Source organism: Lissotriton vulgaris, unplaced genomic scaffold (genome assembly GCF_964263255.1).
Source record: "Lissotriton vulgaris unplaced genomic scaffold, aLisVul1.2 SCAFFOLD_7246, whole genome shotgun sequence".
In the NCBI taxonomy this organism is placed as follows: domain Eukaryota; kingdom Metazoa; phylum Chordata; class Amphibia; order Caudata; family Salamandridae; genus Lissotriton; species Lissotriton vulgaris.
The window spans coordinates 65,262-79,840 of record NW_028249120.1 but is presented as its reverse complement, the minus strand read 5'-3'; the positions used below and the strand labels follow the sequence as shown (position 1 = coordinate 79,840).

Below are 14,579 nucleotides of genomic sequence, written 5' to 3'. Positions count from 1 at the left end.
GGGGCTATTTAGCCATCGCCTCACAGGAAGCGCGCAGCGATTGCGCGCAGCCTCATTGCAGCCGAAGACCAGCCAAAGAGCTGCCCGTCTGCGCCCGTCCGCGACAGGACGAGGCGACGGGGCGGCAGTTCTATACCATGCCGCCACTTAGTGCAGACAAACATATCAGGTATGAGGCTTCCTCCCTTTTACTATTAAGGCCACTCACCTCCCCTTGCTACATAGATGATAAAAGACCCTGCTTCGAAGGACCTTTTTTCATGCAAAAAATGCCATTATTCCTCCATGCAATTTTCCGACACTCAAAAACCTAGTATGTCTATTGATGATATGCATTGTATCCTTATTAATGTTCGGTCGATGCCCAAACACCAAATTGAGATCTGGGACTTAATACACTCCCTGACCCCAGATATCTGTTTCATTACTGAAACTTGGTTAAAGCCCCATACGGTATCTGCCATCACCCTGGGAGTACCTATGGGATACAAACTACACCGTTCTGATCGCCCCGAAAAAACAGGCGGCGGCATTGCCATAATTTATAAAGACTACCTCAAACTAGACATTTTAGACAAACAATGCTGCAAAGAAATGGAAATAATGGTTTTCAGAATTACCTTCCCTAACAGAAAGACTAGTAAGGGAGCACTTATATACAGACCACCACTTCCATGTCCTAGCTTCTCCACATCTCTTTTAGAGATGTTAGGCCCACACATACGGGCCAATGAGGACTTCCTTCTCCTTGGAGATTTTAATATCCATACCGACCAACCTGACTCCACGGGGACCAAAAGTTTGTCTATTGATATGACAACCATTGGTCTTACACAAAAGAATCAGGGTCCCACACATGAAGGTGGACACTGCATCGACCTGATATACACTAACTTTGACAATATATTGTGTCACAAACCCACCCAAGTCAACTGGTCTGATCATTTTTTACTACAATTCACCATCCTTAAAGTTAACAAAGCCCCCCATAAGAAATCCCTACCCCCCACTATACGGAGACAGTGGCACAAACTCACATTGGAGACATTACAAAAGGTGTGGGAAAAACCCGACATTAGAGATACTGAGGAAGTAGAATGTAGGTTAACTATGTTTCAGCAATCTCTAACTACAGCCATTGATAAAATTGCCCCCCTGAAAACATTTAGACAATTCCCTGTGGCCAAACTGGAAAAATGGTATACCGAGGCTCTCAGAAAAGAGAAGCAAGAATGCAGGAGGATAGAGAAGAGATGGAGGAAATCACACTCCGAGGATAACAAAAAGGCACATCGCGCAGCTCAAACCAACTATTACAAACATATCAAAGCTGCCCGTAAAAATAACATTGCCCAACAGCTCATAGAAGCCGGCAACTCTCCTAAAGAACTGTACAGGATTCTTGAAACATTTGTAAAACCTATGGCTTGTGTAAGTCCAGATGACTTTTCACAAAGTCTATGTGAAGAAGTCTCCTTATACTTCGAAAATAAAATAGAATCCATCTATGATAAAATTCTAGTATCCCAAACAAATAGTGATACTCTGACCGTCTCCTCTCCTAACGAAAACACCAACCTCACGCTGACTACATTCCCCCCCATCAACACTGAAGAGATGCATACATTAATGACCCAAGTAAAATCTGGGTCGCCGGATGACCTTATCCCTGTTAAAACCTTAACCTCCCTCAGTACCCTGTTAGCCCCCCACATTCAGGATGTAATTAACCAGTCTCTTAAAGAGGGAAAAGTACCAACTGAATGGAAAAGAGCGGTGGTGAACCCCATCCGCAAGAACGCGGCTTTCCCGTGGACGGAGCTTTCCAACCTCCGGCCCATCTCCCTCCTGCCTTATTTCAGCAAGCTGGCCGAGAAACATGTCAACGCACACCTGTCTAATTACATCGAGGCAGCGGGCGGCCTAGACCACTCACAATCTGGTTTTAGGCCCAACCATAGCACCGAATCAGCCCTCCTGTCGGTGACAGATAACATCAGAATGTCACTTGACAGGGGGAGCTCAGTGATTCTGGTGCTATTGGATTTGTCCGCTGCCTTCGACACGGTGTCGCATAAAATTCTTCTCGACCGCCTGAAGGGAGTGGGAGTAAAAGGGACCGCCCTTGCGTGGCTTGAAAGCTTTCTTGAAGACAGACAACAAGGTGTCAAACTAGGCTCCCATAAATCTGTCTGCAGGAAGCTTACCAAAAGTGTGCCACAGGGCTCATGCTTGAGCCCCACGTTATTCAACGTATATGTGGCCCCTTTGGCGGAGATTATAAGATCTTATGGGTTCTCCCCAATCTCTTACGCTGACGATACTCAGCTGTTGTTTCCCTTCCAAACTATCACACCTGCAGTCATGCAATCCTTTCAAAATGGCATGAGAGCTGTGGCAGGTTGGATGGCCCAGAACTTCCTCCAATGCAATGTGACTAAAACGGAAGTCATGTTGTTTGGAGGGGCCACCCTGCTCTGGTCTCCGGATTGGTGGCCACTTGAGCTAGGACCTGTCCCAGCGCCCAAACAGACCATCAAAAACCTGGGAGTACGCCTAGACCAAACCCTGATTCTAAAAGATCATGTCAGCCAAGTTACGGGAACGTGTTTCCGAACAATTGGTCTTCTACGGCGTATCTTCCCTTTCCTGCCAAACACCCACAGGAAAACGCTGGTACAGGCACTGGTCCTTGGGCGGGTAGACTATTGTAATGGTCTACTCATCTCTGCCAATCATGAACAACTACGCAGACTGCAGGTGGTGCAGAACACCGCGGCAAGACTCATCCTGAATGCCCCCCCCGTACTCCATCCCGCCCTCTCCTTTCCCACCTTCACTGGCTTCCAGTGAAACAACGAGTACATTTCAAACTCTGCTGCATTATGCACAAGTGCATCTATGGGTCTGGTCCCAAATACCTAAAAGATATTTTCTTTCCCTACTCTCCCGGACGTGCTCTGCGATCCAGCAACATTATGTTGCTGCATGTACCCAAAGTTACCAGAGCGAGACAGGGTGGTCGAGCACCCTCTCTTAAAGGCCCCTTGCTGTGGAATTCCCTTCCACCTCAGCTGAGACAAATTTCTAACCTCTTTTCCTTTAGGAAAAAAACTAAAAACATACCTGTTCACACAAGACTAATTTTTCATTCTCCTTTGCCCCTCTGTCTTCCCCTCAATAAAGCTTGTCCGAATCACACAGAAGCTACGCGCGGAGATACCCCTTCGGGGCTGATTCATGCGCGCTATAAGAATATAAATAAATAAATAAATAAAAATAAGCTAACATGGCTATTTCAACCCTCCATTTTTCTCCCGTAATACCTAAGCCCAACTCAGGAACTTAGCTACTCCTATTGCTGCGATGTCGTTTAGACCAAATTTCAGTATCCTCTTTGCGACCATCGCAGAGCTAGTTCCCAAGGACCGGCATACTGGTTTCAACCAGATGCTTCTAGGTTTTTGGTAAACCGGACGAACCAATATAAGACGATCAATATTTTTTATATGATCATGACAAAATGGACACTTATTACTGATTCCGGGTTCCATTTACTTTTAGCCTACGAAGGGGTAGTGTCCCTACCCTGAACTGATGATAAAGCTTGCGATCTAAGGGCTTCGTTATGAGGTCCCAATAGCTTTCCAAAAGGGGTTCATCTTTTATCTCAAGGAAATCCCTCGACAGACATGAGCCGGTGTGGGAGGAAAATCTCCTAATTTTAATTAACTCCCAATATGCTGCTCTATAAGATTTTTTTGAGGGAAATTCTGCGGTCTCTGGGCTGTCCCAAAGATCCCTCATCCCCATATCGATAAGTGAGGTTTTAATGCCGATCAACCATGGGATCCTGTGTGAGCGGTCTAATCTCCTTACTTCAGACTGCGCCCAAGCAAAAAGGTGGAGCTCCGGAGTAGTCCAGAGACGCCTCCAGAATGCCAGCGGCCTATAGCGAGCAGCATCCTCAATTGTATGACAACCTAGGTCAAGGAGCAATGGGATGCGAGGGGATGATTGGGGCAATCCCACAACCCATCTCATAAATTTGTTTTGAGCAGTGGACAATTCGGTTAGGTTACAGAAACCCCAGATTTCAGCACCGTATAGGATGGCAGGAGTGATTTTCGTTGAATAGAGTTTAACAACAGGGGCTATGGGCTTAGTTAATGATAACCTATGTTCCTTAATCAATGCTGCAGCTAATTGGGCGTGTTTCAGTGCTAAGATCTTAACTTGAGGTTTCCAACTCAGCTTATCGCCAAAAGTGACCCCTAAATAGGTAAAAACATTGGTCACCTCCAGGAGTTCTCCTCCCATAAAAACTCGTTCTTTGACTGGACCCATGGAGCACCATAAACGTAGTTTTCCCTACATTAACCACTAGCTCATGTTCGCGGCAAAACACCTCAAAAGGAGACAGTGCCAACTGCAACCCCGGTCTCGTCTTGGATATTGACAAGGTGTCATCCGCAAACATGAGCAAGGGCACTTTCTGGCCAGCTAGAGTGATCTTTTGTTAACAATTAGGCTTTGTCATAGACTGTTGTAATTTTGCCTACGAAGTGATAGTCCACTTTTGGCATTGAGGGCATACTTTCCTTTACCTTTTAGCACGTCTTAGCAGTTTATCACATTTATATTAAGCCCCAGCCTTGTGGACTTGCAGGGCACCCTTTCATCAGATTTCCCTAATGTATAAGAGTACGTTTTTGTACCTGGCTGAATACTTATTTTTAACACGTGTACTGTTGTGGTTTAAAGATGCAGCCAAGCAGGACCAAATAGTGTTCTCTGCAGCTATACATTTTAGTGATAAATGCAGGTGGTGCAAATATACCCTGCTGCCCTCGTGATTCCCTGGGGCATTTTCTACGGCTACTTTCCATGGTCTTACTAGAAAATTAGATGAATCTGTTGGTTGTAAAAATATTTAAATTATGTTTGCAAAGAAACATCATACACATTATGACACATGTCCGTCACAGTACACAGAGTGATAATACCTGCCAGAAACATTCAATAAATAAAAGAGAAAAATATATAGAGACCACACAGAAAAGTGAATTACTACAATACAATGTGTAATGTACCACTCACCTGGGAAAGTTGAGGCCTCCACTTATCAAGGACTGTGAAGATGGGGTGGGCGGGTAGGATGCTTCCAAAGTAGGGTTGTGGTAAAAAGTGAGCACTATATGTCAAAGTCAAATTCTTGAGCCTGTGAGAGTCTGATCGGTGATGCAGAAACTTTTCAATTGTTCTTCCTTGGTGACCATTCCGATGCCAGCAACGTCATCACCCCATAGCTATTACTGATTGTCTTGAATTTATTTTCCCAGTACCTCCTTCCAAGTCCACATAGTACAACAATGTTGTGCTGTGGCATGATCATGAAATTAGTGGGTATGTTAAGTTGCCTATGGGTTATGGTCTCTTAAAGGGATATTTACTATTTCTAAGGTGTCTTATAGATGTCACATTCTTGATCCAGGTAATGCCTTTATTCTCATTTCCAGTGTGGGGAAGAAAACAATAACAAACCTCAAGAGGCTGTTGAGAAGTGGAACATTGGCTATCTTCATTAATACACATTGCATTAAGGAATTTAATATTTTTATGCTGAGTCCCTCAGTTATCATCTTTCAGATAAAACAAACTCATCCCATGTGCCACATTCCCAGATTTGGGAATGAGAGACCATTCGTCCTGTGGCCCACTTTGTATCCTTCTCTAAAGAGGCGTTCAGCATTGGTGTGTTGCCTTCCTCTAAGAAGCATCATAGCAATGGAATAGGAAAGAATGTGGACTCCTAAGCTCCTCATCTCCTTCACAAGAGTAGGGACTGCTTTTAGAAACTTGACATGGTATGATCCTGTACCTAGTGTGTTAGTGGGAACTACGGGACAGCAGGTAGAGGAAGGCGGAGGGGGACTCCCTGATGATCGAACCACTTTTATCTTTTTGTGTCTTATAGCCCAGCTGCTACACATCTGAGATACATCGCAGTGGTGTATGAAGATACGGGTCCTAACGCCGAGAAGTGACCCAACGCACTGCATGCTTCTTCCTCACTTTCAATCCTTCCGTTCATGCCTCGTCTTGGAAAAGTGTCCTGCAGTGCATCACGAGGCATACCAATTTACTTTATTTAAATGCACACTGCACATTGGAGCTTGGTGCATGGCTGTTGGCACTGCACACGCTGTATGGGCTGCATGTACTGGAGAATTGGCTTCTATCCTGTCTGCCTGCAGCGCCTGGTGACTCCTCAGCTATGCACTGTCAGCCATAATGGGAAGGAACTGGAGCTCTTGCGATCCCTTTTCCCCGGAATTGAGGTGAACTTTATTCAAGAATAAGATCCGATCCAAGGTCTGCCGTAGCTTGTGAGTGTGTTAATTTACAATCTGCCTGAAAACCAGTCCACTGTTTGAAACTGTGTGAAACAGTACTGAATAATGGGTGTGTGCCCAATGAAGCAGATAATACTTCAATTCTGCTGATGAAGTAGGGTAACACTACTTGAAGTATGTCAATACATTAGTACATTATTAATTCAATTTCTTGTTGATTGCCACTGAAACACTTGGGAATCCTATCTCTTTGCTCTGTTTTATTATTTTATTTTTTAGTTTCCCTTACTTCCTGGTTATTAAATAAAGTCATATTCTTTCTGAAAAGAAATAACACTGAGTGGACATTGTCGTATATTGTTTGTGATTACTCTGCCATGCTATACCGGCACCCGAACCCGAGTCACCCCATTGCCTGCTCATGTAAACTACCATTTGTAAGTCAAGCATACAGAGAGTCTTGACTAGTGCAATAGTGCCTCAGACCTTGAGATGCTAAGTAGGAAATAGCTGGCCAAGTATTTTGAGAAAACGTCTATTTTCTGTCCTTGCAGCACTGTTTGATTTGAGGTTTCAGTTATGTATACTTTAGCTCTGTGGTTGGGATTTACACTTGTGCACAGTATGTCCCTCTCAGCCTCAGTCCTTCAGGAAGTGTCTGCTGTAGGGGGCGAGATGTTCACTACATGTCGTCCAAGCTTTCAGCCCCTCCATCCTAAGGATTTTAAGAAGTACTACAGGTATATTGGGGATTTGTGAATGTGAATTGCTTATTTTAGTAAGCTGACTAGTTGCCTGCTCACGCCTTCAAATGACCACCCCCCATTCGGTTTTCCCCATACTCCATTCGCTTCTTCAACATTTTTGTCACTGAGAAGTTCATGCTCCCTGGTGTTTGCTCCTTTTTGCCTGATCAAAAAACGTGGCAATCTGATAATTTGTTGTGCCTTCAGCTCATGTTCCCTTTTAAAACTTTCGCCCTTGAATTTCATTTTTAATTAATTAATTTAAAAGATTCAAATAATGATAACCGAATGTTTTTTCCCACTTAAATATACGTGGGTCAGTTTGTGTTTTGTGTACCCTGTTTCTCTTTGTTTGTTCCTACTTCTAAGATCATATATAAAGTATACACAGGCACAGTAACCGGATTATATTTGCACATTTCACAGCATTTTTGTTCTTGACTTTCAGTGTGTTTTCAAGAAGTCTTTGATCTGATTTCCAGTAATCCCTTTGCTAATTGGCTTTTCTTCTGTTTTAGATAGCACCTTTACTTCCGGGCAGCTCTTTCGAAGATGGCTCTTACCCTCAGCAGTCCAAGCCAGCCGGCTCTCTGCTGACAAAGACGCTTTTTCTAAAGTTTCTCCTCTGGCTGGTTCTTCTGGGCCTGTTTGTGGAACTCGAGTTTGGCCTGGTCTACTTTGTTCTATCCATGTTTTATTGGATATATGAAGGAATGCGTGGGCCTGGAGAGAAGAAAGCCGGGGAGAAGAGTGCGTACTCCGTCTTTAATCCAGGCTGTGAGTCCATCCAAGGAACTCTGACCGCTGAACAGCTTGAAAGGGAGCTGCAGTATCGACCCTTGATTGGATTTTAGGTCTGTATTTACCAAAAGAGTTGGCTGCGTAAGACACCCACACCATCACTATGTGTGCCTTAATATAAAGCGAGACCCAAGGACCAATGCCTTTTTGAATGTCACGTCCGTGGTGACCTTTTACTCGCAAAGAAGGACATCAGAGCATTTGCTGGATGGATTTTATGCATCCGCATACCCAACTGCGCTCAGTGGATCCCATCTTATTGTTGATTCAGTCTACGTACTACGCCCGTTCACCTTACTTCTTCTACAGGACCATCGGTGTATACTGGTGCATGCGTCTTTGCTGCTGGATATTACTTTATTCCGTAAACATTGGGTGGCCGTCTGCAGTGTATGTCATTACCTGGCCATGCGGTTAGCTGGGAAGATTGACTACATCTGAGTTCTATGCAGTGTATTTTCTGTCTAACTAAACAAGCTTTGCAAACAGTCATTAATTGTGTTTAGCTCAAGTCCCACTACATCTTAAACGCTTAAGTAAATGTCTGTGACTGCATAATACCATTCCCAATATTCCGGATTACAGGAATTGCTGATTAATGATAATAAAAATCCAACCCTCCCTGCCTAGATGGGAAAGAACGACCCATCTAAATAAAGAAGGAAATGTAAAGTTACCACATACCCACTTTTTTTAGTAGTTCATGTCTGTCAGTCGAATTCTGTTTGCAGCCTTCATGCTTCATGCATGTGTCTGGGTTTAATTAATTGCAGTTCTGCTTTAGTTGCTAACATCCATTGCAGCACTGGTTGTACAGGAGTTAATTTACTTTAATTTTAGTTCTTTCATCATAGAGTGTCTGTTACTGTGAAATGTCATATCTGTTTTGAAAATAAGGGTTGATTCAGTGTTTTTACATAGGGAATCGAACCCTGCAGAGGATTAGAATGTCCTTGCTGTGCGGCGCTTTCATCCTCTTATCAAGAACAGAAAGTGACAAGGGGTTATTAAGTGGATGCATTGTTAATGTAGTAGCCATGTTGTCGATACACATTTAAAAACACATAGTGAAGGATTGTCAAGAATCTTGGCAAATATTGCCCTCGGTAATTTTACATAGACAATACTGTTGAAAGGATTGCATAAAATGCACTGATTTTATTTTTCTATAAATGCTAGAGAGACGTAACACCATGTGCTAGACATTGGATGTGTTGATATAAAAAAACTGAAAAATGCCATGAAGGAAAATCCCAAAGCAACAGATGCCAGCACCGGCTCCATCCTGAAGGAGGGTTGCCAGAACACCTCAGCTATCTGACTGACCAAGTACCAGTTTGTGACCGAGCCACTGATAACCCGCAACAAGCGACCTACAAATGCCTCACCGACCATGTGAGGTTCTTGATGAATTAGGGACACTGCAGGATATTTTCTTCAATGGGAAACATATCCATAGGGGGAAACATAACCGTATCCGGGAAACACAATATGGCGGTTGTATGGTTCACTTGGCTTTCTGTAGGTTTGCACTCTAAAGAGAAGGAAGAGGCTGTTGGTTGTTCTTCAGGGACATCTTATTCCCTTTTCTGGTTATCTTTGGGGTGATGAGGCTGTCAAGTGTCATTAAAGAGGCAGAGGTCCTAATGCAGAACTCTAGCCTTCCATCTTGGATTGAAATGTAGAATACTTTCCCAAAAAGAAAACTTGCTGACATGGGTCAAGGATAGAATGATACTGTGTGCTGAGAGAAACCTATCCATATTAGGAAACAATAATATGTCAAACAAGAGGTGCAGTTAGAACCAGTCCTCCTCTTTGACTCGGAAAGATTTACACTATCAACTGGATAATAAATAATAGATGATACCAACTATTCTTCTGTCAAACAAAATACTTAAGATCGAAACTAAATTGACAACTGAATAAAAAAAATAATAGAAAAACAAGTTGAAATCCAATTTGAAAATGCTGAGCAAACTGTTTGTGTCTATACTGTTGAGAAAGAAATGCTATTTGCAGTCCAGCCAAATCTTTAATAAAATACAGATCGCATACACTCTAGTGATTAAGAGTTACTCTTTAAGCTACAATTGCCAGCATCCTTGACACTCGTAGCAAGAGAACATGCCGTGGAAACTTACAAGGCGTGCATAAACCTTTTTGTAGAGGAAATAAAAGAATACTAACAGACATGCAGGGACACTTTTAGGAAACTGCCAAGTGGTTACAAAGAGGTGAGTAATCAGGAAATTGTACGCTTGGATTATTGCTTGGGAATACTAGCTTATTGAGTTATTTAATCGTTTTATATGACAAGCGAGACCCAGGCACAGCTGTACAATAAAAGAATAGAAAACAATCATTGGCAAAGCCACTAGGTCTGGCTGTTTTAGAAATGTTTCAAATATTGGCAAGTTTGTTTGCTTGGATGGATGAATGTGATCATAAGTCAATGGTTGGATGGATGAATGAGCATGTGGATGAACATGTATCTAAGTAAATGGATCGATTTAGGGGTAGCTTATAGATGAAGGAATGGTGGAATAAGTGAGCGCATCGATGGATGAACTGGTAAATTCATAAATGGATTAATGAGTGAGTGTATAGATTGATTCATACATGTTTAGAGGCAGATGCTCCGGACATCAGTAGTAATTGTGTTTTAAAAGTGCAGAGAGTTATCACTATTCTGCCAGTGCATGCATTACAGAGTGACATCTTGCAAAGAATGCCCAGAACATTTAAGGAATGTGCAGACAGACTTAGCATGTCGGTGACGTGGGTGCTCTGTGAAAAGGAGCAGCTCCCTGGTGTTTGTAGCACTTCACCCTTAGGGTGTTTGAGCTGTCTCGTTCCTCCTTTTAGCAAAAATGCCCCCTGTGGAAGAACCATCCTGTATTCGGAATGCAAATGTTACTACAACATTCACCTATAATTGCTATCATTAGTTACACCACAAAATCTTCTGGGCGATCTTTGTCAACTAAGTGTTTACTAATCTAAGAATTGGCCTTACGTTCTCTCGAATTTCACCTGTTGACCTCTTTTAGCGTAATAAAGTTTATCATGTAGCATTGTCCTTTTCATGTTATTTTCCCACTCTGAGCACCTTCTAATTTATATTGATCTCCCATTTTGGGGTGATCAAGGAGCGGGCCATCACACATCCAACATGTCAGATTGTCTGTGCAAGTTGCACTGAGCCTCGCCACTGTCTGCCCAGCACTATCCCCCAGAGATCGAGGTTCAGCAGAATTTCGTAGTCCGTGAACTGATCCCTAAAGGGACGTGTCTTAGGGAATTCCCACCTCGTATGCTTCCAGCTCTACAGAGTGGTCTGCACCCTGTACATTGAGACATCGAACTGATGAATTCCTTCCAGGATAGGGTGCAACCTGTATACAGAATCATGTTTTTGGTGGACATTGAACCTTCATCTGGACGTATGTTTATTAAAGTTGTGAATTATCTCTTGGATTTGGTGTAACTGACATACAGAGTAATATTGTATTTGTTGAAGAATACATTTATTAGGCGTATGTTTATCAATTCTAATTTTACACCCCCTTCGATTGAAAATGTAAGCCTCAGACTTCTAGCCCAGCTTCTAGAGAGTTCAAAATCAGAGTTCTTTATAATAAAAAAAAAACTTTTAAAAAAATGTGGTTGTGGTATTTTAATTGTGTTTTTTTGTGTGCAAAACCAGCTATGACATACCAGTGCTTAATTTGTAAAAGAATAAGTGCTGGGGCCCAAAGTATTGTTTAGAAGCCCTTGCTTAGGTCACCGATTACCAACCAAGACTGCGTAGTCCTCATTTCCCCCAGGCCTCTTTAATCCACCACAAGGGACTCTCACATTCACCCTGAACTCACTCAGGCACACCATTCACCCTGCACTAACCCAGGCACACCACTCCCTCTGCACTGACAAAGGCACACCATTCACCCTGCACTCAACCAGGCACACCACTCCCTCTGCACTGACAAAGGCACACTAGTCACCCTGGCACACCATTTACCATTTACTCAACAAAGCACACCACCCTTTACTCACCCAGACACACCATTCACCCTGCCCTCACAAAGCACACCATTCACCCTGCACTCACCCAGGCACACCACTCCCTCTGCACTGACAAAAACACACTAGTCACCCTGGCACACCATTTACTCCCCAAAGCACACCACCCTTCACTCACCCAGGCACACCATTCACCCTGCAATAAAGGCACACCATTCACCCTGCCCTCACAAAGCACACCATTCACCCTGCACTTACCCAGGCACACCACTCCCTCATCACTGACACATGCACACCATTTACCCCTCACTCACCCAGGCGCACCACTCCCTCTGCACTGACAAAAACACACTAGTCACCCTGGCACACCATTTACCATTTACTCATCAAAGCACACCACCCTTCACTCACCCAGGCACACCATTCACCTTGCCCTCACAAAGCACACCATTCACCCCGCACTTACCCAGGCACACCACTCCCTCTTCACTGACCAAGGCACACCATTCACCCTGCACTCACCCAGGCACACCACTCCCTCGTCACTGACACAGGCACACCATTCACCCTGCACTCACCCAGGCACACCACTCCCTCTGCACTGACAAAAACACACTAGTCACACTGGCACATCATTTACCATTTACTCACCCAGGCACACCATTCACCCTGCCCTCACAAAGCACACCATTCACCCTGTACTCACCCAGGCACACCAATCACCTTTCACTCACCCAGGCACACCATTCAAACCTCACTCGCCTAAGCACACCATTCACCCTACACCATGGACGTCAATTCACCAAAATGTTAGGGGTAACGAAAGTTACCTCACATGCCCTTTGGCCCATTATGACATCACAGGAAGTGACATCACACAACATCATGCCTGGTCCATTACAGAAAATGATGTTTGTGACTTGACTCCGATGACATCATAGGGCGTGATATCACTGAATAGAAAGCAAAATCTGTGCACAGTTAAACAATACATTTAATATTAATCACATAACGAAAACGTTGCTAAAAAAAGTTATCTCTATTATAGCCATCAAGCCTAAACTAATTAAGACTGCTACTATGATATGTTAGAGATGAAGAAATAACATTCCCAGGGGCAGACATCATATGCAGTCAGCCTATGTCCAATGAAAACTTCGTGGCCAGACATAGCCCCAAATGTCTATGCACAAATACAGCTGGAAGCTTCCCGCAGCACTCATCAGTAACAGTATGGGCTCTTTAATGGTAGGTTTCTATCATGATCACAGAACAGACACAGCAAAGGTAGTAGCAGTGCAAGCTATCCTCACACAAGCGATGTAGAATGGGCGGCTATAATGCGAGGCATTGTGCTGTAGCCTGCGCTGCTACAAGTCTACTGAGCTGGACTGCCTTGCCCTCCGCCTGCGTTAGAAAATACTTCATTCCATGGGTTCCTGTATCTCAGTGAACTAGAAATATTTGCAGCAAGTGCCTCAAACATCACAAAGCAGATCTCTCTCTTCATCCACAAGAGTGATGCATAAATATTCAAACAATAGCATAGTGCTGCTGAAGTATTACTTGGCACTACCCGATGTATTGTATTTATATTTATATAGCGCTTACTAACCCTGACGAGGCGGCGAAGCGCTTTTTTGGCGAGTGGCACGTTACTCCGGAACCCATAAAGGATTAGTGTTGAAATAGTAAAGTGAAATATGAAAGTAATTTTGGCGAGTAGCACACTACTCCGGAACCCATAAAGGATTAGTGGTGAATTAGTATAGTGAAATATGAAAGTAATTTGAGTGGTGGATATTAGTCAGTTATTTGGATTGAGAAGGGTAGAAGAGGAAAAAGGTTTGCATTTATATAGTGCTTGTTACCTCTGGTGGGGTGTTGAAGCACTTTTTTGGCGAGTAGCATGCTACTCCAGACTCCATATGATGAATAATATGTTTACCAGCCAGCAGTGTTGATCGGATATACCAGAGCATAGCCTAATGTGCTAGCTTACCAATCTCCACAATGTTTCAGTGAAGCAGACATTCCCACTCCTGTATTACAATGCCCCGGGTATATACACATTCCAATGCCAGAATCATGATGCCCCTAACAGGGGCGAAACAGAAGTCACTGTGGGGCGGGCCGTGAAGAGGAAATCAAGCACTGGTCCCGGGGTAAAGGGAGCAAGCAGTCAATGGTAGCGCAATATGAGTCCATGTCACATTCGTCCTGATGGAAACGAAAAGTCTGACTAATGGTAGTGGGGCTGACCCAGTATCTAAAATAAGACCACAGGGGAATGGGATGGCAATGTCATATACAAAAGGAATGGCAAGAACCCAGCTTCAACTGGCTCCCAAACACTACCTGGCTGACAATCCTGACTCACTACTGCTGTTCCCCAACACCAGACCCACACACCGCTCTGCCTATGCACCTTCATCATGCTTGGTAGCACCCCTGCTAAGGCTCTGGCAGTGCATCGCAAGCAATGGACTGAATCACCCAGTGTTATGCCAATAGTGAGACTTGCACACACTGACCTAGGTACACCGATCCTTCCTAGAAGCACCTTCAAGATTCTAGGTGGATACCCACGCACTGTTGTCTTTGCGCCTTATTCCTACCTCAGACCACTCCCAAACACACCACACCACAG

The 14,579-nt window shown here is 43.8% G+C and overlaps 1 protein-coding gene across 1 annotated transcript; it reads left to right on the top strand.

Moving 5' to 3' along the window:
* Window positions 1-7,620: 7,620 nt before the first annotated feature.
* LOC147663695 (SAYSvFN domain-containing protein 1-like) lies at window positions 7,621-11,567 on the top strand (the record flags this gene model as incomplete). The annotated part of the gene is made up of 1 exon (XM_086950259.1): window positions 7,621-11,567. A coding segment is annotated over one exon (336 nt), but the record flags the coding sequence as incomplete, so codon positions are not given.
* Window positions 11,568-14,579: the final 3,012 nt, after the last annotated feature.